Source organism: Carya illinoinensis, chromosome 7 (genome assembly GCF_018687715.1).
Source record: "Carya illinoinensis cultivar Pawnee chromosome 7, C.illinoinensisPawnee_v1, whole genome shotgun sequence".
In the NCBI taxonomy this organism is placed as follows: Eukaryota; Viridiplantae; Streptophyta; class Magnoliopsida; order Fagales; family Juglandaceae; genus Carya; species Carya illinoinensis.
The window spans coordinates 27955914-27981738 of NC_056758.1; the positions used below are offsets into that span (position 1 = coordinate 27955914).

The 25825-nt window shown below is 35.8% G+C and overlaps 2 protein-coding genes across 3 annotated transcripts; one reads left to right on the forward strand and one right to left on the reverse strand.

The window, feature by feature from the left end:
- Positions 1-9673: 9673 nt before the first annotated feature.
- On the forward strand, positions 9674-22345 carry LOC122315749 (protease Do-like 2, chloroplastic). Of its 2 annotated transcripts, XM_043131874.1 has the most exons (21): positions 9675-9993; positions 10206-10385; positions 10504-10554; positions 11346-11419; positions 11631-11694; positions 13532-13576; positions 16534-16641; positions 17212-17289; positions 17386-17452; positions 17659-17717; positions 17912-18011; positions 19407-19486; positions 19673-19729; positions 20219-20322; positions 20494-20581; positions 20694-20779; positions 20876-20900; positions 21020-21091; positions 21499-21549; positions 21627-21687; positions 21766-22345. In XM_043131874.1, exons 1-21 carry the CDS (start codon positions 9793-9795, stop codon positions 22005-22007), a joined length of 1893 nt encoding a protein of 630 aa, XP_042987808.1. In that variant the 5' UTR covers positions 9675-9792; the 3' UTR covers positions 22008-22345. The 2 variants fall into 2 exon arrangements, with proteins under 2 accessions (XP_042987809.1, XP_042987808.1); XM_043131875.1 differs by lacking the exons at positions 21627-21687; positions 21766-22345 and having other exon boundaries at positions 9674-9993; positions 21356-21514.
- Positions 22346-22527: 182 nt separating this feature from the next.
- LOC122315751 (probable indole-3-pyruvate monooxygenase YUCCA10) lies at positions 22528-24907 on the reverse strand. Its single transcript, XM_043131876.1, has 4 exons — positions 24028-24907; positions 23668-23901; positions 23110-23235; positions 22528-22981 (listed from the first exon to the last, which is right to left on the reverse strand). Exons 1-4 carry the CDS (start codon positions 24670-24672, stop codon positions 22817-22819), a joined length of 1170 nt encoding a protein of 389 aa, XP_042987810.1. The 5' UTR covers positions 24673-24907; the 3' UTR covers positions 22528-22816.
- Positions 24908-25825: the final 918 nt, after the last annotated feature.

The window sequence follows — 25825 nt, forward strand, 5'->3', positions numbered from 1 at the left end:
AACTACTGCAGTCCAGCCAACTGAATCCACCATTGGTTTGAATGGTTCTCCATCTCAAGATCGGCTTGCCTCCCTCCGAACTTATCATAGGGTAACTAGGTCGCAAGATGGCACTCGGCAAACCAAAACCTTCTTCTCCACACGTCACCCACTACCTAAGTGCTTCATGGCATACTTAATTGCCACTCCTGTTGATCCTAAGACTTTTAAACAGGCCCAGAAAGATCTTCACTGGTAGCAAGCTATGCAGGCTGAAATTCAGGCCCTCCATGCCAATAAAACGTGGACTCTTGTTCATTCTTCATCCCATATGAACCTAGTCACCAATAAATGGGTCTTTAAAGTCAAAACCCAAGTTGATGGTTCTATCAAGCATTACAAAACTCATCTAGTGGCACGAGGTTTCACTCAACTTATGGGACTCGATTATGATGAAACTTTTAGTCCTTTTGTCAAGCCAGCCACTATTCAATCTATTTGATTGATCCTCACTTTGGCTCTCTCTCATGGATGGTCTTTAAAACAACTCAATGTTAGTAATGATTTCTTGCACGAAGACTTGCAAGAAAAAGTTTTCTTAACTCAATCACCAGATTTTGAAGACCCCGATCATTTTCATTATGTTTGTCAACTCCACAAAGCCTTGTATGGTCTAAAACAGGCTCCTCGAGCATGATATTTGAAGTTTAGCAATTATATTCAACAACTTTTTAGCGTTTTCCTTATGATACTTCATTATTTTTTCAACTACAAGACTTTAAAATTCTCCTTTATTTATGTGGATGACATTATTCTCATCAAATCTTCTAGCTCGACAATTAACAAACTGATCTCCCATTTGTCCACCGTTTTTCATATAAAGGACCTTGGTGATTTACATTTTTTCTTAGGGGTTCAAATTGCTCAAGATTAGACTTCCTTAACACTCTACCAGTCAAAGTATCTCTTTTCCGTGTTGCAGTGATTTGGTTTTAAATGGACAAAACCTGTTTCTACTCCCATTGCTTCCAATATCTAGATTTCAGCACATGATGGAATCCTGTTATCTAATCCTGCACTCTACCGTAAGATGTTTGGTACATTGCAATATTTAACTTTAATCCGTCCTGATATTGCTTATGCAGTAAAGTTTGTTTGCCAAATTATGCAGACACCCCGAGCTCCTCATCTGATTGTGGTTAAAAGCATATTTTGGTATCTCAAAGGCACTTTCAATTTAGGTCTTCAGCACACCATAGCTCCACTCATTGTAATCCATGCCTTCTGTGATGCAGATTAGGCAGGTTCCATAGAAGACAGACAAATGACTACAAGATTTGCCATATATATGGGACCCAACTTGTTGTCTTGAAGCGCAAAAAAGCAAGTTATGGTGGCTCGCTCTATGGCCGAAGCAGAATACCGTGCATTGGCATCCACCATGGCAGAACTCATGTGGTTTATGCACTTACTTATGAGCACCGGTTATAATCTTCCATTGCCTATATTACATTTAGCTTTGAGCATGGCAAAGAACCTAGTTTTCCATCATCACACCAAACACATTGAGATAGATGTACATTTCATGAGGGAGCAAGTTGCTCGATGATTAATTCGGTTAACACATGTGTCTGGTCAAGAACAAGTGGCAGACATCTTCACACTATGTGCTTCGAAGTTCATACCAAATCGGTCCAAACTCTACATCAGTCCTATCCTACCTTGATCTTGAGAGGAAATGAAGAGACAAATGTCCTTTAACCTTTCTAAAATCACTCACATCCTTATTTTTTGCATGGTTCTTGTTTTCTGTTTATTCCATACATAGCTACACATTCCTTTGTACATTTCAAACAGTTAACAAGTACATCACTGCTGTAAATCCTTTATATATGTCAATATACAAGTCAAGCTCTGTGTGGGCTATTTCAAACTTACAATAAAGGTACTCAAGACACAGGTACTGTCCATGTTAGTTTAGTGGCTAATGTAATCATGAGTATTACTACATTGACCATCATGTTGGCTTGCAAAGGTGATTAGTAAAATTTACATTACACCTAGTAAATACCATTCTTCAATAAGATCGAATCATAGCACTTTTTTATTAAATCTATCTTAATGATCAAAATTTAATAAGAATGTGTTAATTTTTGCTTTAAAAAAGACGAAGATGTATTCATTAATGGCCAAATCTTGATGATTGAGTGAATTATGATTCATTTTTTAAATTACACATAAGGTATAACTTTTTTTTTTAGTTAATAGTAATATAGAAAAAGTTTAGTGATGGTTTTTTTTATAAGAATAAAAGATTGATGAAATTTTTTTTCCTCAAGTTGGTATGTAGAACACACTTAATAAGTGTTTGCATATCATAATTTAATCTAAAAGATAAATTTTAAAATTTGAATAGTACAAATTAAATATTATAATTTAAGTGATGTAAATGGTGTGCTATACACACTAACTTGAGAATAAAATAATTCAGGAGTGATAACTCCATGCTTTAAAATCTGATTTTTCCATAACATTTATTAAGAAATTATTAAATGTATGTAAAATAGGACAAATGCCACCAAAAGAAACTGAAACTACTATGTATAAGGAATAAATTTATTTGAAAGCCTTTCCACCATACATCATTCAAGTATCTTACACATTCATATATACTACACCATTATCCCATCTTATAAACGTGGAGATGCTTTTTCATCTAGTTTTTTTTTATAGTTTATTATCATAATAATAATTGTTCTCATCGTAGTAATTGTTCTCATCGTAAATAACTCATCATAAATACTTATTTTTTGTATCGTCGATAATCTTTTATCTTGTGATTTTAACTCTTTGGAGCACACCCAATGACACAAGCAAGTAGGGGTGAAAACAGTCTGGTCTGGTCTAAGGGGGTGATTTTTTGGTCCATCATTTTCTCTCGACCGAACATCCCTAGGGACTAGATCAGACCCATGGCTATCGGTCTGGTTGATTCAACCCAATTATTTTTTTTTTTAAAAAATGGATTAATAAAAAATATTTATTTAAAATATTAAATTAAAATTAAGTGACTTATTAAGGTGGATTATGTAACTAACTCAATAAAAAAAATATTTTATATGGTTAATGATAATAAATTAGATGAAAATTACATTATTACTTTATATAATTACCATATAATTAGTTAATTGTTAAGAAACAAGAGGGAGACGTATTTGCATAAAAACTGTACATATCATTTGTATTCAACTTTGCGAATAAATAGATGTACAAGGAACTAACTATATAAAGTTATACGTAAGGTAAGTAGACTAATGTCATTGATTTCTAGAAATAAGTGATTCCTAATTTTGTGCAATCTAAATATGGAAGGTATTATCTGTCAATACTCTCTCTCAAGTTGTTGCATGAAGATCTATAATGCCGAACTTGCATGAGAAATGATGAAAAAGTTTTTGTCCTAAAGCTTTTGTGCAGCTATTGGTAATTTGCTCATGGGAAGAAGTATGAACAGCTTTGAGAAGGCCTAACTAAATTTTATCACGAACAATGTGGCAATCAATTTCAATGTGTTTGGTACATTCATAAAACATAGGATTTTGCACAATATAGAGTGCAGATTGTCATAGTGAAGAAGCTACTTCAATCAGGTGAGCTCACAGGTGGTGATGGCCATAGCACGGTATTTAGCTTCAGTAGAAGAGCGAGCAATGGTAATTTTTTTCTTGGTATGCCATGAGATTGGACTAGTGCCTAACTGAATTAATTAGCCTGTGGTGGAGCCATGTGTGGTGGGACAAGTGGCCCAATCAAAATTAGTATAAACTGTAATCTGTATAGTGCTAGAGGAGGAGAAAAAAAATACCTTGACCGGGACCCCATTTGATATAATAAAGAACACGAGTAGCGGTAGTCATGTGAGGAGCACGAGGAGCATGCGTGAACTGGCTGAGAATGTTGACGGCATAAACAATGTTAGGTTGAGTGATGGTAAAATAGATGAGTTGACCAACTAGGCAACGATAAAGGCACGAATCAGGAAGAAGAGTGTCATCTTGATTGTTGAGCTTCAAATGTTATTCCATAGGAAAAGAGGCTCTCCAAGCACCAAGTTGGCCACTGTCAGAAAAGATGTTGAGAGCATATTTGCGCTGATTGAGAAAATACATTTGTGAGAGCGGGCAACTTCAAGACCAAGAAAATATTTCAGAGAGCCAAGATCTTTGGTTTTGAAATTAGTAGAGAGAATTCTCTTAAGAAACTTGATCTGAGAAAGATCATTTCTAGTAACTAAGATGTTGTCAACATATACAAGAACAATAGTGATGCTGGTGTGGGTAACAAAAGTGAATAAGGAGTGAACTACCTGGGATTGATGAAGACCTGCATCAAGAAGCATAATAATTAGTTTAAAAAACCAGTTGTGGGAGGCTTGCTTGAGGCCATATAGGAATTTTCTGAGCCGATAAACACGGGTCTCCCCCTAAGTCAATATCCAGGTGGTGGGTTCATGTCGATTTCTTTATCAAGATCGTCATGCAAAAAAGCATTGTTAACATTGAACTGATGAATGATCCAATGTTTGGTAGCAAAGGACAATGGTCATTTTGGCAACCGAAGTAAAGGCCTGATGGTAGTCAAGACCTTTAACTTGAGTGTAACCCTTGGTAACTACCCTTGCTTTGTACCTCTCGATAGATCCGTCGACTTTTAACTTAGTTTTGAAAACTCATTTACATCTAATGGATTTTTTACCGGGGGGAAGAGTCTTGAGAGTCCAGGTAGAATTATCCTCTAGGACATGGGTCTCAGCAGACATGGCCTCGCGCCAATGGAAGTGGCGGATGGCATCAAAATAGCAAAAGGGGTCAATATAGGAGGTAAGAGCAGTTAAATAAGTAATATGTAAGGGAGAACAATGAGAATAAGAGAGAAAAACAGATAAAGGATAAGCAATACCTGAAGCTGATGTAGTAGGTGAAGACGCCATGGGCTCCATATGTAAGGTGGGGCATATGTAGTCGTGGAAATAGGCAAGCCGAGTAATGGTATGGTGAGGACAAGAGATTGATAGAGGTGAGGGTAAGGAGGGAGAAGGGTTAGGGGAGTCAGGGGGTGAAGAGGTAGGGACAACAGGTTCAGGGACAAGGAGAGGAATGACGGGAGGAGAAAAAGAGGAAGTGTTTGGAAAATCCTGAAAAGGAAATTGTTGTTTATGGAATGTAATGTTACAATAATAGAAAATGGATTGTGTATCAAGATTGTAGAGCTTGTATAATTTATGAGTATTGGGGTAGCCAAGAAAGACACATTTAGTAGCATGAGGAGAAAATTTGTCATGATGAGCATGAAGATTTTGTGCATAACATAGGCACCCAGACACATGAAGATGATCGTAGTGGGTGTTTTATCAAAAAGAATTTCGAAGGGTGATTTATTTTGGAGAATGCGACTGAGAGTGTGATAATGAGATATGTTACGGTGAGAACACAATCACCCCAAAAAGAGAGGGGTAAGTGTGCTTGAAAACAAAGACTATGAGCAACATTTAGAAGGTGCTGTTGTTTACGCTTTGCAATGCCATTTTGTTGAGGAGTTTCAACACGTGTATGTTAATGAATGATGTCATGATTATGGAGGTATGTTTGAAATTGATGAGAAAGAAATTCTTGTCCATTATCAATTCTAATGATTTTAACGGTAGTGTTAAATTGATTTTGGACAAGGACAAAAAAATGCATTAAATGAGTATAAGCTTCAAATTTAAAACGCATAAGATATATCCAAGTAGTGTGTGAAAAATCATCAACATTGTGAGAAAATAATGAGCCCCACATAAAAAAGAAGTATGATATCACAAACATTACAATTAAAACGAGAAACACTTTTATTAGCATGATTGGAAAAATGTAATCTAGTATGCTTAGAACGAGTACAAATGTCACATTCAGAAAGAATACATGGAGAGTCAAAAATATTTGGAACGGTCAAATTAGAAGGATGACCCAGACATTGATGTTATAATGTCTTATTAGCAGTGGATTGAGTGGCAAAAACTAGAGGAGGATCTGGATGGTACACGTAAAGCCCGTTGCATAAATCAACTGCTCCAATCGACTCCATCGATTGTGGGTCTTGAAATAAACAAGTATTAGAAGAAAAAGTGATAACACAAGAGTTATGAAAGGCAATTTGGAAAATTGATAACAAATTGAAGGATAAAAGTGGAACAAAATAAACATCTGTTAAAGTGAGAAAGGGAGAAATGACACAAGTACCTAGCCCTTCGACTGGAATATCTTAGCCTGTGTGTAACTAAACATAGTGAGGGGAGGCAAAGGTTTGTAAATGGGCAAAAGCTTCCCTTTGGTGGTAAATGTGACGGCTTGCACCACTGTCCACCACCCAATGAAGGTGCCGATTGAAGGAAAAATCAAAGTGAGAGAAGAAAAGGTTACCAACAAAATTTGCAGGAGAAGAGACAATCGGAGAAGTTGATGGAACAAGCAAGGTGAGGAGTTTCTAGTATAACTCCGGTGACAACCCAAGGATTGAACTTGAAGCCAAAGAGGTGATGGTGGTTTGATTTACAATCGGTGGGGGTTGACCGAGAATGGAAGGCTGCAACTTGGACCTAGAATTACGATCAGGTGGGTAACCCACGATGGTCTAGCACCTGTCTCGAGTTTGGCCCTCCTTCTAGCAAGCTGTGCATTTGTAAGGTAATATTGAACCTCCACCAGTTTGAACAGCTAGGGCAAGTGTTTCCGATGAAGAGGACCGAATGTTGAGCATCTTTTGTTGTTCTTCTTGAAACAAAATAGAGAAAACTTTACTTATGGTGGAAGGGGATCTATGGCCAAGATTTGTGTGCGAAATGGGGTGAAGGAGTCATTGAGGCAAAGGAGGAATTGAAACACATGTTCATCATCGACTTACTGTTGCAAAGCTTTAAGATCATTGCTATTTTGGAGATGTCCAAGTTCATCCCAAATCTGTTTGATTTAGTACTAGTCATGAATTGAGTTTGTGGTTTGGTGTAGGGAGGAAAGAGTATGTTTAAGTTGGTAGATGCTGGCATTATTGCCATGACAAAAAGGGATGAGAGATCGACCCAAACATCATGAGGGTTGGTATGATACTCAAGGGAATTAGCAAGGGAAGGCTGATGGAGTTGAGGATCCAGGTAAGAACCATGCCCTTTGTTTGATTCCACTGAGTGTATTCGGGTGTGGTAGGGTCTGGGGTTTTGAGGGTGTCATCAATAAAACTAAGTTTGTTTTTGGCATTGAAAGCTCTTGTCATGGCTTTTTTTCCATTTAGGGTAGTTGTCGTGGGTAAGGATGTCATTGACGAGGATTAAACTGGGTGAATATGAGGGATGAAGAAGATAAGGGGAGGGAAGAGATGGGGTGGACGAGGTGGCCATGGGCAGTGTATAGGTGGATCTGTTTTAGACTGATACCATGTTAAGAAACAAGAGGGAGACGTATTTGCAAAAAAACTGTACATATCATTTGTATTCAACTTTACAAATAAATAGATGTACAAGGAACTAACTATAGAAAGTTATACAAAAGGCAAGTAGACTAATGTGATTTATTCCTAGAAATAAGTGATTCTTGATTTTGTGCAATATAAATATGGAAGGTATTATCTGTCAATATTAATTGATATTATATATTAGTTAATTGAAAGAATCTTATATTGTTAATGGTGATAGGCTAGATAAAAATTACATAATAAATTATATAATTATTATATAAATAATATATATAATATTTTTTATTTTTATTTTTTATTCGGTCTGGTTCGGGATAGAAAAACTCCAGACTAGGACCAGACCAAAAATTTTCGATCCTCTAAAACATGGTCTCAGTCTCGATCCAATCTGATTAGTTTCTCATGTCCGAACCGACCGTTTCTCAACCCTTCATGCAAATGATATTGGGAGAAAAGTAGTGATAGGCTTATAACCCTATCACAATTAAGTTATAATTCTTAATAAAATAGTATCTTTTAAATATTTAAAAATATCAAATCAAAATAAAAATCAAACTTAAATTTTAAAAATATATAATTTTAGTTCATAAGTATAAACAAGAGTTTTGCTACACCCTAGACATTATTCCAAGAAAGCCATTTGGCCTTTATTTTATTTTATTTTTTATATATATATATTATACTTTTAAATATTAAAAAAATCACAATATTATTAAAAAATATTTTTTTAATTACTAATTAGAAAAAAAAAAGTGGAAAAATGTGTCGGTACCACACTCGGTTGCCAAACATTTTCCTATAAACAAATTGGTAGGAGGTCATCATTTTTGTTCGGGAATGATACGCTCGATCAGGATTCAGGAGTGACAAAAAGTCTCATTTGGAGTTTATTTACATTCTTTTCATAGTTTTCTTTCGTGAGAAAGTGGTGTAAATGTTAATCCAAAAGATTCTTACGTGTGAGGTAGCAACGTAGGTACGTAGGCGAGGTTGCAGGCCAATGTCATGTGTGATATTAAATGCAATCAAACTTACGTACGGAGGGAAGCAGTACTGATATGTATGATTATGAATCAAAAGAGGGGCGACATCATGATTAACGTACGATGGTATGGTCGTTTTCGATGCCCTCAACATACGTGTACGGTGTTTGAGAACTTTTAAATTATAATTATAATTATAATTTACAGACCCAACGCGCTGGTCCATCCGACACAAAAGGAATGCGAGCAGTGAAGAACCTTTATGATTACTACGTTTGGGTGCTATCTCGTATCATCACTTGAATGACAGTCAAATAGTAATAAATACTTATATTGAATATTTCTAAATAGAAGTAAAATACTTTTAAAAATAAATATATCTTAAATAATATTAGATATAATTTTAAATAGCTTGTTTAATAAATAAATCAAGCTGACCGTGGTAAACTCGAGTAGCTTGTTTAGCCAGTAATTTTGTTTGTTCTCAGTTCTAATGTAATTGAATGTGATGGTCTACCAAACGTGTTTACAGTTTGAAAAGCCAATTTAGGTTTGTTAGAGTCTTTGATTAAATTCTATGTTACAGAGTGAGAGATATATACAAATAAAATAGATCTCATAATATGTATGGAGATCGATCACATGGTATTTAAATTTTAATGCATGTTGAGATTCACACGTACTATCTACAAATTATTTTAAGAGTTATATTATATACATTCATTTTTACGTATTTTTTATACACTTCATTGATATAATTGAACAATATAAATATTTTATATTTAAAAAAAAAGTGGCACAACTAATTAGATTTATAGAATACATAAAGAGTATATAAAAGTATCTGTAGATAGAATTTTTGTTATTTTAATTAGTATTATGAATTCTATATATTAATATAAATCTCTCACTGAATTATAAATAAAATATTTACACGTTTACTACACATATTCTAAGTCAAATATCATTGCCGATACCAATTGATCTTCGTGGATCCATCATCCAACCATCACTCTCCCGACCATCCGAGCTCATGATGTGTCATTGGGCTTGGTATTTCTCTATGTTAATTTAAAAGCCCATCTGTCTTTTAAAGTGGGCTTCGGCCCACACCTATGTAAACCAAATTACCCATATAATAAAGGAATGGGCTCCACCAGCTAACAATGGAACCCAATCGGTTAAAAACACCGAGGCGCCAAAACTCATTAGACCTAATCCTAATCCAATTTCGCACACAGGATAAGGGAAAACCGAGAAAACAAGCTCAAAACACAGCTGAAACTGGAACTGGAGTCCCAAGCCAAGCTTTAGCTTTGTGCTTCAAATGGCCGTTGCAGTCTCCAGTTGCTGCTTCTCCGTTCTCACATCCACCGTTAAATTCCGTTCCTCTCTTGCTTCCCAACGCCCCACTTCTCAGGGTTCCATTGCCTCTATCTGTCCCAAAGCTTCCGATCACAGGCTCAGGACTTCAAATCCTAAAAGAAGCCCCTCATCGTCATCTTTTTCCCACAAGTCCATCAGAGAGGTGAGCCCTAAATCTCTCTCATGTTAGATGCTCGATTTTCTTTGACATTAGTGCTTATTAGTGCTTAGAGCTACATTTAGACCTTGTGGAATGAGACGATTTGAAGTACATTTGGAATAGGATTTATAAGATAAACTGTCTGCGTCCGTTATTGAGTATATGTCGAAATTCCTCTTTTTTATTTTTAAACTGTTGGATTGCTATCAATGCAGAAACAAGCTGTTCCCCAGAAGAACATTCCAGGAAGATCAAACGATGGCAAGAATTATTCGTCCGCCGATGAAAATAGTGGAAGAGGGGATAGGGGACGTGTTCAATCAACATCTTTTAAATCGTTTGGCACGCAAAGAAAAGGCAACAAGGACTTCCTGTTTGATATGAAGGAGCAGCTGGTACTATCTATTTAGAATTTGGTTCTGATTGGAAATTGATAAATACTTCTTGGCTGGAGGATTCCTTGGTCGTTTCCTGTCACTCTTATATCATATAAGTTGAGTGCATACATTTCAGGTTGAACCAGAGAATTTTCAAGATACAGCTTTTCTTAACGCTGTTGTGAAGGTAAAAGTTTGCAATCATTGTTTTGAACTCATACAGTCAGCTTAGTGGCGGTAGAAAACATTTCACGTGTCTTACCTTCAATATTTGTGTTTGGAGTGGTCCGTATTGTTGTAGTGACTTCCTTCCTCCCATTATGTAACCTTAGATGCTAAGTTCACGTCGATGCTTTTGACAATTTGGCCTTTCGAATATATCTTTTACCATTACAACCCAACCTGATTTCTTCTGACTTATGATAAGTACAATGAACTTGTAATATTACCCTGTATAGTCTACAGTTTTCTTTAAAAGATAATGATTATCAACACGTTTGGGTCTTGGGAGTACCTTCAGTGCACAGAGTGCATTGCTCTATCTGGTCAAAAGAGTTATATGATGTTCCAAGGATGGGTGGATGTATACTCATGTGTACTTGGGCTATGCCTTTTCCTATCAATAAACTTATCAAAAAAAGAAAAAGGATGGTTGAAGAATGTGTCCTACATTATTTCCAAGTGCAATTGATTCTGCTTTATAAGTGGGACTAGATTTGTTTAGCTGCTTGCATCTTCATTGGGAGAGAGTTAAGGGTTACAGTTCTAACATAAATAAAAAAAATGATTGGAGTAACCATTAATAGATGTTGTAATTCCTCTCTGTGTATACAAACTCTTTTTGTTTTGTGCTCAATTAATTGTCAATGTAAGTTCATCTGTTGTAAGCTCTGTCTGTCGAATTTTTAGAATCAGTCCATACTTGCTTTCTGGTTATTTTTTATCTTTTAATTGGATGTCTTATTGTCATTTATCTAGGTTTACTGCACCCATACTGCACCAGATTATTCCCTTCCTTGGCAAAAACAAAGACAATATACAAGCACTGGAAGGCATGTTTTAAAGCTTTTGCTATTAGTTATTCTTGAAGAATGTGAAAATTAATTTTCTTTTGAAAAATTCCAACACATTGAAGTTGGTTTCTTTATTTTGTTCAAGTTTTGTGGTTCATCCATTGTAACTCTGATTAACAATTGTTATTCTTTACGACATATCATATCTTTTTAATATATTCTCCTCTAGTTTTTTTTTTTTTTTTTGCAGTGCTTTTATGATTGGGGATGGAAAACTTTTGACGAATGCACATTGTGTTGAGCATGATACACAGGTATAAGGTGTCAAAAACTTATGATTACCCTGAAACCAGCTGTATATAAAATCACTGTAGGATCAAATTCTGATATGACTTATAGTGTGGAGACTTGGCCCTCAAGGAAGCTTTCCTAAAGGTATTTAGTATAGCGCATGTGTAGGAGGCCTTCACAGCTAATGTACTGGAGATCTCCAGTAAATCCTTTTAGATGCTTGGGAAATGAGATGAGATGAGAATGTTTTGAATAGTAGGAAGATAGTTTGTGAATAGTAGTGAGATAGTTTGAGATAAGTATTTATTGTATTTTGGAAAATGAGAGAGAAAAAATTGAATAAAAAAATATTATAAATTTAAAATATTGTTATAATATAATTTTTATTTTGGGATTTGAAAAAGTTGAATTGTTTTTTTTTTTTGAAAAGTTGAGAAAGTTGTAATGATTAATTTGAAAAAGTTGTAATGATTGGTTTGAAAGTGTTTGTATTTGAATGATATTTGGAAAGGAAATGAGATGGGATAAGATGAGATGAGACGAGATGAAATGGGATGAAAAATGTTTCCTTGCATCCCCTTAGTGGAATGTGAGTTTTCCTTTTCTTTTTTTCTTTTCCCCCCTCCCCTCTCTCTCTCTCTCTCTCTCTCTCTCTCTCTCTCTCTCTCTCTCTCTCTCTCTCTCTCTCTCTCTTTTCCCAGAGTGTCCCATGACTGGGAGTGTCCCATGATTGGGAGGTTGATGCCTTCACAAAAAATTTTCAATTGTTGACACTCCACTAGATTATGCCTTGGAGGTGCAGATAAGACTCATTGGATCACTTTCAAGAATGGAAAGTTCACTATTTAATCTTTCTATCATGTCTTGTGCTTCAGAACAGTAGTTGTTTTCTTTGAATGAGTATTTGGCAGATTAAGGCAACTTTGAGAGCATGTTTTTTTGCTTGGACCGCTCTTAGGAAGATCCTTACCATGGGTAACCAAAAAAAAAATGATGTATCATTGTAACTGAGTGGTGTTGTATGTGCAGAAAGAGCTATTAATCTGTAGGCGACCATATACTCCAGTGCAAGACTGCCAAAGCTTTATGGAAAGATTTATTTGGTAGAGTTGGGTTGGTTTGGGTTATGCTTAGAAAGATAGTGTGCATCTTTGCCAATTGGGGAGGGCTATAGGACTGCCGCAACTTACAGCAGTATGGAAGATAGTCTAATCTACTTAATGTGGTGTATTTCGGGGAAATGAGATATATTTTTTTTCTACTTGTAAAAAAAGGAAATCTTTTCTACTTATCTGGGCAGCTGCTATATATTTTAACGGGCTGATTTCTCATTGCCCAACATTGTACTCCAACCCTTTTCTACCTCTTTCTATTTCTAGGTTACCGCTGCCCAGATCCAAGATTGGTGGATTTACTAGACGCGACTTCTTGAATTCTGTCCCACAAGCTGTGATTTTCTTGTATCTTTTTCTATTCCTAATTAGGTGTTCATCTTGTACGCGTCCTGTGTACGGGTATGGCCTTTGCGTTTTTTTAATGAAATATTCAATTACTTAAGAAATATATAAATAACTTGGACTTAACTTTTCAAATGCACATTAAAACCATGAATGCAGCACCTTGTATACAAAGCCCTAACTTCCTAAGCGACACTTGGATCATTTCAAATTTTTTCAATGAAACATTTTTGTTTAGGAATGAGGAGGAGATTCACAAATCCACTTGCTAATTCTAGTAACTTTGAATCGGTGTTCATTTCGGTCAGATATTTATTTTATTTTCAGAGTATGTTTTTATCAGTTTACCGAGCAATATCTGGATTATGAACATTTTCATTATTTGTTATTTCAATGATTTCAGGTTAAAGTTAAGAGAAGGGGAGATGATACAAAATATGTGGCTAAGGTATTGCTTATAAATTCATTACCACTGTTTTTTCTGAGTATGCTCCTAAAAAAGACGATATTTGTGATGCTTCTCAATGATAATTGCGTATCATGATTCATATCTCAGGTGTACTTGGGTTGCGCTCTTTTGCACTTTGAATCAATTTTCCTTGCTTGCTAAAAGAATTTAACACATCTGTTGCAGCCAAGAATCCTAAAGTAGTGGTATAACTTTATTTACCTTCACAATATGGATACAAAACCACACATAACAAATTACTCGTGGAATCACATTGAGCATGGATGACACTATCAACGGTTTGGTTGTAAGGGTCACTCTGATATAAGTTTATCAAAAAGGGTTTTGTTTCTTAAAACTATATGGTTGGGTCAAAGAGACGGCGTAAAATCGAGCACAATCGCTTGTATTGAGAGTAACTGTCAAAAGGTAATGTGGAAGTTGAAGGCCAAAAGTAAGCAAATATTTACATGGTATAAACTATAAAATTATTCCTGAGAAAACATTGTCTTTAATGACGTGAGGAATTTGTTTATAGCTGATCTCCCTTTCAGCGATTATTTTAGGCCATGTAGAATTATTGACCATTTTTGAGTAATTATGCTTTTGTTTATGTATATAATGGTCTTGAGCATGATTATTGACCATTTATTGACCAAGTAATTATCCTTGGACCAAATGTTGTTCAGTTCAGTTTTTTGTTAATGTCACATTAGCCAAGCAAAGTAGCTTGGGCTGGGTACTTTAATTTTTCAGTTTTAACTGGTAGGATCCTTATTCGCAGTGATAATGTGAAATTATGATCCTAAATAACTTCATATATGTTTTATATTAATGGTCTTTTGAGGGACTTGAATGTTCTTGACTTCCATTACTTAAGAGTGCTTTGCTTGTTATGTGGGCAAATCTCATTGGTTCATAGCTGTCAAACTCTACTTAGGGCTCGTTTGGACACTTAGAATATCTTCAGAATTATGTGAATAGTATTGAAATAGTTTGAGTTAAGATGTTTTATTGGGTTTTGGGAAATGAGAGAGAATAAGTTGAATAAAAATGTTATAAAGTTAAAAAATTGTTTGAATATAACTTATAAAAAAATTTGTTTGAATATAATTTTTTAATATAATTTTTGTTTTGAAATTTGAAAAAGTTGTATTGTTTTTTGTGTTTTGTTTGGAAGTTTGGGAAAGTTGTATTGGGTTTTGTGTTTGGATATGATTAGGTAATAATTAGATGACAAAGTTGAAGATTTGAGGCACTGTGTTAATGGCTTGTTTCTCGATTATGGTAAATGGAGATCTAGTGGGCTTTTTTAACAGTTCAAGAGGACTACGTCAAGGTGATGCATTATCACCCCTCTTGTTTGTTCTAGTAAATGGATTTTTCTGTTATATATGCTAGGGAGATGTGGTTTCGGGGAAAGATTACTACCTTTCTTTATTTCCCCTCCCCAATAGCATTGCATTGAGAATGTAGAAAATTCAATGTGATTTTTGGTGGACTGGAATAGGTGATGAGTTTAAATTCCACCTAGTGGGGTGGGACAAGGTTTGCTCTCCTTTGAGAGACGGTGGTTTGGGGGTTCGTAATGTGAGGGATTTCAATAAGGCTCTATTGGGTAAATGGTTGTGGCGTTATAACTCTGAGAGGGGAGTCTTATGGAAATGGGTGATTGACATGAAGTATGGTAGTGAACACGCGCCCGGGGGGGGGGGGGGGGGGGGGCTGGTGTTCTAAAGAGGGCAGGGGGGCTTATGGAGTGGGGTTATGGAAGTATATACGGAAAGGTTGGTGCTCCTTTGTTAGTAATACTCGATTGTGTGTGGGGTATGTTAGTAGGATCAGCTTTTGGAAGGATGTGTGGGTGGAAGACACGGCCTTGAAGGAAGTTTATCCCATGATTTTCAATATTGCAAGGGAAAAAGAAGCTATGGTAGCTGATTTGCGGGTAATCAATCAAGGTTCTCTCGAGTGGAATATTAGCCTCATTAGGGATGCCCATGACTGGGAAGTGACTATTTGGGTGGAGTTTTTGAACTTGCTGTACAACACTTCTATTGCTACCACAACCGAAGACTTGCTGGAATGGAGACACTCTAGGAAAGGGAAGTTCTCGGTACGCTCCTTTTATGACTCTATTACTGTACAACAAAGGCACAACTTCCCTTGGAAGAACATTTGGAGGAGTAAAGCACCAACCAAGGCTGCATTCTTTGCTTGGACAGCAGCTCTAGGGAAGATTTTGACCATAGATAATCTTAGACGACGTGGCCTTATAATCACAGATTGGTGCTGTTTGTGCAAAAGTAGTGGTGAAACAGTAGACCATCTACTTTTACATTGTGATTTTACTCGAGATATTTGGAACTACTTTTTCAGTAGACTGGGAATAGCATGGGTAATGCTGAGCAAAGTGGTTGAACTGTTAGCCAGCTGGAGAGGGATCACTGGGACACCTCAACTTGCAGACGTGTGGAAAATGGTTCCTTTATGTATTTTTTGGTGTATATGGTGTGAAAGAAATGAGAGGCCTTTTGAGGATAATGAGCGTTCATTGAATGAGTTTAGGAGTTTCTTCTAGAAGACTTTATTTTTGTGGGCCATCTCTTTAGATTTGAATGGTCTTAGCTTCCATGATTTCCTTGTAACTGTTTCTAGTTCTTAAATAGGTGTAGTCACATGTATACTTCCAGTGTACCTGGGCTTTACCTATCTTTATATCAATGAGATAACTTATTACTTAACAAAAAAAAAAAAAAAAAAGGAAAAATGTTTTGTGTTTGAATAATGTTTGGGAAGGAAATTATGAGACGTTTTGAGAATATTTGAGAATACCTCATTAACCAAACAAGGCCTTAGTATATCCTCAAAGTTGTTAATATAAGATGGTATAAATCTTATGCACAGTACAACTTTGATAAGTTCAGTTGACTTTCCTCATGGTGACATTATGGCAGGTTTTAGCTCGGGGTGTTGATTGCGATATAGCTTTGCTTTCAGTGGAAAGCAAGGAATTTTGGGAAGGAGCAGAATCCCTTGATTTTGGGCGCCTGCCATCTCTTCAGGTCTAAATCACTCACTCCTTTTCATTAGAGGCATTTTAATATTTGTACTTAATTTTTTCTTTTTGTGTTTAATTTCTTCCATTTGTATCAGTCCATGCATTTTTATTTGACAAAGAATTTAATACCCACCAGTGTGATAAACAACTTTTGAAGAACCTAGATACTTGAGGAACAAATAATTGCTCAATTAAAAAGCTTTAAAAAATCGACAGGCCTTGGGTTGAATTGTTCACCTTAATTGAAGGAATGATTTCCCGTATGGTAACAATGTTTGACCAAATAACCATGGCTTTATTGCATAATTAACATTTTGCACTCTAAAATTGAGCATTTACTTTGTTACTCTCTGAACTCGAACCAATCTATATGTTGCATGATTTAAAGGCTATAACTGTCCACCTGATCCAAACTTGAAATCACATATTACAGGGTTGAGTACAGTTCCAATTTCTTAATCTGGTAGTTTCTCAGAGTCATAGTTTAATCTGATAGGTCTCTTTGTGTGTGATGTAAACCTCCCTTCCATGCAAATCTTTTAAGTTGCTTTTTGTGCTGCTTCTTAATTGACAGGATGCAGTGACAGTTGTAGGATACCCCCTTGGAGGAGACACCATATCAGTGACAAAAGGAGTTGTATCACGTATAGAGGTTTTCTAGTCATTTTAATTGCTGTGGTTATGTCTATCCCAAATTGGCATCAAACAAATAGAGTATCAAGTTTCTTACCAAACTCTATATCATTAGGTTACGTCATATGCTCATGGGTCATCTGATTTGTTGGGAATTCAGATTGATGCGGCAATAAATCCTGGTAGGTAAAAGAAGCTTCTCCAAACGATGGAATTTCCTTTTGGAAGGCATTTATGTTCAGCTGCTAACAATTACAAGAACAACACCCCCCCCCCCCCCCCCCCCCCCCCCCCCCAAAAAAAATTCAGTATCATTAGTCTTTTTGGTAGGTCTAAGCATTATTCCATATCTTTGTGATAGCTACTGCTTATACTTGCTAGATTTTAGGTAATAGTGGTGGCCCTGCATTCAATGACCAGGGGGAGTGCATTGGAGTAGCATTTCAGGTATTGTATTAGTGTTTACTTAATTACTTGCATGTGTATGTGTGTGTGTGTCGATATGTCTATATACCTTTATATGTGATATTTCTTCCACTTGCTATCTTTGGCAAATTGCACAGGTTTATTATGTGACATCATTTTCTTACTTTTGTTGACTGCTCTTGGTCTATTATGTTTTTATGAGATGCTTCCTTTAGGTTTACAGATCTGAAGAGGCTGAGAATATTGGATATGTGATTCCAACTACAGTTGTTTCTCATTTTCTCGAGGACTATGAAAGGAATGGGAAATACACTGGTGAGAAAATCCTCTTGATCATCGATATCTGGAGCTTTTCTAACTTCTTCCGCGTTTGATTTTTGTATTTATAGGCATGATGGATTTCAACAAGGAATGGTAGGGATGTAAATTTCACGTTTTTTAATAATGTAAAAAATTTATTTTACATGACTATAAAAGTGTCTTCCTATTATCAATAAAATTCTTCATTACTTGTATAAAAAGGTGTCTTCCCATTTCTGGTCAATTTCAGAGGTAAAGCTATTTGCTATTATTAGAATAACATATGAATTATATTTTTGTTCCTTTGGGCAGCATCTATGGATTGTAATGGGTTGAGTTTTCATGATGTTCCTGTCTTGTTTAAGGCCCCATCTGGATACAAGAAGCGTTTCACCTCGTCTCATCATTACAACTTTCCCAAATTCCCACACAAAATACAATAAATAATTCAACTTTTTTAAATCCCAAAAAAATAATAATATCAAAAAAATAATATTCTACCAATATTTTATTCAACTTTCAACTTTCATCTCAACTCATCTTATCTCAACTCACTATCCAAATCGCACCTAATTTAAGTTCGGTGTTCCTCTTGTATGCTTCCGGTTACTTGGGCTGTCTGTCGTGTTTTGTAGTAAAATTTTCAATTGCTTATAAATAAGAATTATACTTTCTGTACATTCTCCTTAAAACAAGAATTTGTCCTTAAAACAAGAATCATGTCTTGCTAATCTGTTCTAGTTTCTCCTTGGGGTTAATTACACGTCAGCCATCTATAGACTATGGCTCAGGTCCTCTGTTCATCAATTTGTGGCATAAAATGTGGCACTTTATATGTAGAACATGTTCATTAGTAAGAAATTAAAGGAAGTATTAGACTCATGAACTAAAAACAACTTCAGGTGGGTAAAGTGTAACTTTTTAATCCACTGGTTGGCAATTCGAACTCAAGACAAATACAGTGGGTCAGGTTTAATTTCCCTTACTCTGTAATGTTATCTTTTGTTTTGCTTGCGTTTCCCCTCTTTTTTGTCATTTTCCGGTAAAGATGTTTCTTCATTTAAGTTTTTTTCTTAGAGGTTATATGCTTACACAAATGTCTGTGGATCTTTGTGCTTACTTATGTTTACACAGAAACTCTTGACTTAGAGTGAGAAGCCTAAATAAATATAACTAAATTATGGAAGTAATAGTTTATAGGAAAGAAGAGATACGGAAATCATAGATCTTAGTAGCGTAAAAATCTATTTGCCACACATAGCGCTTCCTTTCATTATTTTGATTTCCTCCTACTGTTTTTAGAAAAACATTATTACTTAGTGGTGGCTATTTTTACTCAGACCAAGTAATTAAATCAATCATATCATTTGTCATGAAAATGACTAAAGAGTATAAAATGTTAACTTCCAGGTTTCCCTAGCCTTGGCGTGTTGTTGCAGAAGTTAGAGAATCCAGCCCTACGTGCGTGCTTAAAAGTACAGTCTAATGAGGTATGTTTCTTTAACTTTGTTCAGAAGGTTTTCTAGAATGAGTAAAGTAATATAAATTTCTACAAATGTTTGCAGAGACATGAACAGACAGAACATTTTATCCTTGTCTGCTTGTGAACTTGGTAGCCAAATATCTGCCGAGTAGTTTAGGTTTCTCACATGTTTTGTTCTATCTGGCATCCGCAGGGTGTACTTGTACGGAGAGTTGAACCCACTACTGATGCAAATAAGGTCTTAAAGGAGGTATGGTTTACATTTTGCAGCTTCCAAAACTTGATGCACTTGTGTTGCATTTTTACATTCTGAAATATTCATGTTATATTTATCTGAATTCTTTGAGAGCTGTTTTATGCAAAGTCAAAGGCTGCAATAAAATGAGAAAAGTCAATGGCAATCATATGCTATAATGAAGAAACTATTATATTTGGGTCCATCTTCGATTGAAACTTTATAATCCAACTCATATATCCATATCAAGTATGGATCGTACCTGTATTATCCTTGTTTTTACACGTGATTCAATTGAACATTCCTGTAATTCTTCAGAGTTTTCTTGTCCAACAGGGAAACCTTTCTCACTGATAAGAAGAAAATGCTAATTTACTATATTTGGACACTTTTCTTTTTATTGTGTACCAAACAATGTTCAATATATATATATATTTTTTTATAAGTAAACAATGTTCAATACTTAATATGTTAGCGACTTTAAATGTACTTGCACTTTTCCAGGGGGATGTCATTGTAAGCTTTGATGATGTTCGTGTAGGATGTGAAGGAACAGTGCCATTCCGATCAAATGAACGCATTGCATTTCGCTACCTAATCAGTCAAAAGTAAAGGGCCCTAATTCTCTGCCAAGGAATTATTTAACTCAGTCTAGTTGTTCTTTTCTCATCACATCATGCCCAGGACATCCATCCTCATTCTTTTTTGCAGTTTTTTAGCCCTGTAATTCGGCATGCATGATGATGTTTGTCCTTGTTAATGATAATTATCTATTACAGATTTGCTGGTGATGTAGCAGAACTTGGTATAATTAGAGCAGGAAAGTCCATGAAAGTTCAAGCGGTTTTGAATCCACGAGTGCATTTGGTATGCCATTATCATATTGATTATGTATTTATTGATTGAATGCATTTATGTCACTTCTAAGTTTTCATGTCCTGATGCTAATTAATGTGGTTACTTATTCCGTTACGTAAAGGTTCCCTATCATATTGATGGAGATCAGCCTTCTTATATAATAATTGCTGGTTTGGTGTTTACCCCACTCTCGGAACCACTGATAGAGTATGTTTCCTTTCTTCCCTCTCAAGTTACAAAAACGCTTTCTATATTAACTGATTCTAATGACTATCTCTTGATGTATTTTATTTTTCTTGACAGTGAAGAGTGTGAAGACTCTATAGGGGTGAGTTGTGAATTATAAAAGATACCTTCAATTAAAATTGTTCTACAAAGTAAGATTTTATTACAAACATGCGTGGTTTTTTTTTAAAAGTTTGATTGCTTGGTATTTTCTATGGTTAGTTGAAACTACTGGTAAAGGCACGTTATTCGTTGGCAAGGTTCAAAGGGGAACAGATTGTGATCTTATCACAGGTTAGCACATAAATCACGTCCCACATGTATAACTGAATGCTATTGTCTTCTGCATTTTTTTTATATGCGTAAGAACTGGCAGAGGTTATATATCCTGATTATATCTTAATTATATTTGTGAAGAATCAGATTTCATTGAATTGAATCACTGTTCTTGTAATATTTTATCACTATCATCCCACGATGGATGGAAGTGCCCTTTAAACCAAGGGTGAGGGGCATGCTGAGATTTGACTCTTTAAACCCAATGTGATAAACCAACAGCCTCCACATCCAGCCTGAGTCCCTGGGTCCTTTTCAGCCCCTTATTACCTCTGTTGATTACAAGCTACTTAGCTTTGCAGAGATGAAGCTCGATGACTAGGTGTCTGTTCAACAGTTTTGCTCATCTTCTTTTACATTCATAGGTCTTAGCAAATGAAGCAAACATTGGATACGAGGATATGGGCAATCAGCAAGTAAGTTATCTATTACTTCTTTTAACTTTGACATGCACTCCCACTTCCATACATATTCTCAGGAAAAATAATTGCAGGTTTTGAAATTCAATGGAACTCGAATAAAGAACATCCATCACTTGGCACACCTTATCGATTGTGAGTGCAAACAGCCCTCATCTGTTTCCTGTCATTCTTGTCGTAATCTAATATTTTTGTCTCTGTGCCATTCATCAGCATGCAAGGATCAGTATTTAGTTTTTGAATTTGAAGACAACTACATTGCTGTTTTGGAGAGAGAAGCAGCAGTAGCTGCTTCATCCTGCATTCTCAAAGATTATGGAATTCCTTCAGAAAGATCTTCTGATCTGTTGGAACCATATTTAGATTTAGGGGGATACAACCAAGCAGATCAAGATTTTGGCGAGAGTCCAGTTTCAAATTTGGAAATTGGCATAGATGGACTCCTCTGGACATAATTACCTTATGTTTAGAGGTCGATCTCAATTTTCTCGTAGCAGCCAAACTTGGGAAGCGTAGGCCAACAAATTGGTTACTCCGAGGATGTGCTCATTTTTCTTGCTGTAACATTTTGAGGTATTTCTCGTGTCGTTTGTTCTCGACAGTTGCTTTTTTTCCTTTCCCCGTGCGGGCGGTGGGGGGGGATAACAGTTTTGATTGTAACAATTTTTTCCGCTATTATTTCAATTAGGTAGATCATGATTTATGTAGAAGTTATTTCCATTGGCCCTGAAAGCAGGGATGTAATGATTTCAATAATGACATTGTTAATTAAGGCATTACGAGTAAGTTTTCATGTCTCTTTGCTAAAAATCTCGGTCATGTTCTGGAGTGACTTGCACAAGGCTTAACATTATTATGCATCAAAAGATGGATTTGTTGCAATGATTGCCCGTTAAAGATTGGTCTCCAGCTACCACAAGCGTGCGTCTGTATCTCCCTTACCACAGAAGGGAAATGGAAATGTACCCTAAAAGGTGAAAGAAGCTGTGATTATCATTTCAAATTTGAAAAGAGTTTCAATACTCATGGATTGTTATAGTAACTTGGCTTGACGACACAGCCACTTTTCACAGATGTTTCTGAGCCAGGAACCCAAGCATTCATTGAAAGCGACAAACTATATCATATGATAAACTGAGTTCCAAAACTGACACATTCTGTGTCACAGCTCAAAAGTTTCAAAAGAAAAGAAGAAAAGAAAATAAATAATCTTATATTAATGCCTAATATCCATAAACACCATTTCAGAACTTAGTGCAGAACACTACAGAAGTGACTTGATATCATCAGCAATGTTCTGTGCATCAGCACTAGCTCCATATAACCCTGTTCTTGATAGTCCAACGCAGTACAAGCCGTTCTTGCCCTTCCAATGGTTAGGGTACCTAGGCTTCGGAAGTCCTTCCTCGCTCAAGAGATAATCATCCCCCTGCTCAAAACAATAAACCAAGCAGTTAATTGGGGATGTAAATCTTGATTTTGCCTGCACTTTTAACAATCTTTAAATAATTAGACGACTCTTTTCTCCTTCCTGCTAACATTCTTTGATGCATTTACCTTGAGCCACGAGTTTGTTGATCTCTTGAAGCCAGTGCAAAAAACTATTGTGTCAAATGTATGTGAGCTGCCGTTCTTGAATTGAATATTGTTCCCACTAGTGCTCGCTATTTCTGCTGTTAACACCTGAAAATACACAGACAAAAATCAATAATATAGTGCTGTTAGAACAGAGTCAGACCTGTAGATTGTATTGATTGAGTGGGGGCAACTGGTTATAGATTTGCTTGTCAAAAAAAATAAATAAATAAATAAAAGGTGACTATTTGTTTCATAAACTTCACCGTCTAAAGACAAACATCACAAAAATCTCAACCACCTATATGCTTTTACTATAGACAAGAACGTGGGTTTCCCATGAAAAAGGGGGGAAAGAAAGGAGAATGAAGAAAATTCCTTTTTATTTCCATCACCAACTTGGAAATTAAAAAAATAATAATAAAAAAAAAAACCCACCAAACTTAACGGAGAAGCCATTATTATTTGTCTGACCTTACAAATTAATAACATGGACCATTCTATGAATTAATTAGTAGCTATACTGATCGGTACTCTTACCTGAATTTCTCCGGACTTGATCTTTTTGTAGGCACCAACGTCGATTGCCGGATACTTGCCGCACTTAGCCTTCATATAGAAAGGACCCTCTTCAGGCCTCCTTATTCCATATTTGCTCAAGTCCCCATAAACCAGCTTGCTCAGCATGACCATCATGGAATCCACCAAGCCAACCTCAAAATGCTTCAACAAAACCAAGGCCAAGAACACCATCTCCCTTGACAGGAAATGAACCTGTGCGTACGTGTATATATAATCCAAAACACTGGTATATCTAACATATTATATAATAAAAGAAGGAAAATGAAAAAACTATAGCTAAGAAGTTAGAAACAGATTAATGGATATAAATGTATGTACCGGGCTTCGGACAACAATGGAGGTTTTGGCACCGTGATTTACCAAGTCTACTGCAATTTCCAAGCCCGAATTCCCAGACCCAACAACCAAAACATTCTTGTTTTGGAAATCCTTCCCAGATTTGAACTGAGTAGAATGAAGAACTTCCCCAGTGAATTTGTCTAATCCCTCGATCTGATCGGGAGTATAAGGGTCGGTTGCTTCCCCAGTGGCCACCACTAAAAACCTTGCTGTATATTCCTCGACCCGATCATCATCACCAGAACATGATGATGCTTTAATATTAATATTCGTAGCCTTCACACGCCATCTCTTGGAAATATCATCGTACTCTGCAGACACCACGTTTCTTTGGTACAAGGGATTGATCTTGAAACGGGAAACATAGTCATCTAAGTATTGCACGAACAATGTTTTGGGGACATATGTAGGAAAAGAGGCAGGGAATGACATGTGAGGGAGTTGGCAGAATTGTTTTCTGAGGTGGAGATGGAGACGGTCGTAGGAATACTTCTGCCATAGAGAAGCAAAACAGTCTTCTCTCTCAAGTAATAGGTATGGGATGGATTGGGTGGTTAGACAGGCAGCAGTGGCAAGCCCAGAAGGGCCGGCTCCAACTATTATTACAACAGCTTGTTCCTGCATCTTAATGGAGTCCGCGCGATCGAGAGTTTTACAAAGATGGAAGATCAGAGTCCCCCCGAAAAGACTTTTAAAGGGGCCGGGGGTGGGGGGCTAGCTGCTGCATGCTTGTAAGGAGGGTCTTTAGACATGTATCACTGTCAAATGGGTGGGATCGATTTCTGCACCTTAAATTACGTACCTGTGTAACATAATTGAAAACGTTGCTTAGAAAGCAAAACACTGGAGCGATGGAATCATGCTGCATGTTGTTTTTCATGTTTATTCCATTTTATTTTATTTTATTTTATATATATATATATACACATACATATATATATATATTAATGTTCTAATGAAATGGAAGGGTAAGTTGTAAACTGGTTTAGTGGACAAAGAAGGATCAAATCCATGGGTCCATCTTCGTTCATGACAGATTATTTGAATATTATATCAAAAAAATTCTCTATGAGATATCACATCTTATAAATTATGATTTGTACAGGTGCTTGTTCCACAATCAACTTTTTATTACGAGATATCACTCGATCAATCAGTTTATATTAAACTAGAGATAATTAAAATAACATAATTCTCTGCTCTTCTTCTTCTTCTTCTTCCCCTGTTTCTTTTTTTCTTTTTTTAATTGAAAAAGTAGCTGCATGCCCACCAATTGGAGTTTGCCACCCATATAGGCTCGTCAATGGCCAGTCATGGAAGTTGATTACGTACGTACGGTACGATCGTGTCTCCCAAGACTATGAATATTTGTTTTCGAAGGAGTGCTGGGCACGTAAATACTGTATAAAAATAATTTTATAGATTAATATGATTTTATATAATCTATTTTATTTATTTTTTATAAAAATAATTTTATAATTTAATAAATAATATTAAGTTATATCAATTTGTAGAATTATTTTTATATAATTAATTTGTAATTAGAATATTTCTCTATTTATCACAGATAGTAAATAATTTGGTCGTGTTTATGAAATTAATTTGTGATGTTAACTTGTACTCATTTTATTGTAAATTGCCCTAAAAATAAATTCGTGAGGGAGACGAGGATCATGTAGTTTTAGATCATATGGTTCAGCAGTGATCTAAACTAAAATATCCTATGATATATATTGGACCATAATTATTGAGGGATAAAGACTTCATCGAATTGAAT

What these genes read in the sequence shown, in the direction of transcription:
- LOC122315749 (XM_043131874.1), top strand. Translation starts at nt 9,793, where the DNA reads ATGGCCGTTGCAGTCTCCAGTTGCTGCTTCTCCGTTCTCACATCCACC. An exon ending in CCCACAAGTCCATCAGAGAG is followed by an intron (nt 9,994 to 10,205) that starts GTGAGCCCTAAA and finishes CTATCAATGCAG; the next exon opens with AAACAAGCTGTTCCCCAGAA. An exon ending in TTCTTAACGCTGTTGTGAAG is followed by an intron (nt 10,555 to 11,345) that starts GTAAAAGTTTGC and finishes TCATTTATCTAG; the next exon opens with GTTTACTGCACCCATACTGC.
- LOC122315751 (XM_043131876.1), bottom strand. Translation starts at nt 24,672, where the DNA reads ATGCAGGAACAAGCTGTTGTAATAATAGTTGGAGCCGGCCCTTCTGGG. An exon ending in CCATTGTTGTCCGAAGCCCG is followed by an intron (nt 23,902 to 24,027) that starts GTACATACATTT and finishes ACGTACGCACAG; the next exon opens with GTTCATTTCCTGTCAAGGGA. An exon ending in CAACAAACTCGTGGCTCAAG is followed by an intron (nt 22,982 to 23,109) that starts GTAAATGCATCA and finishes TGTTTTGAGCAG; the next exon opens with GGGGATGATTATCTCTTGAG.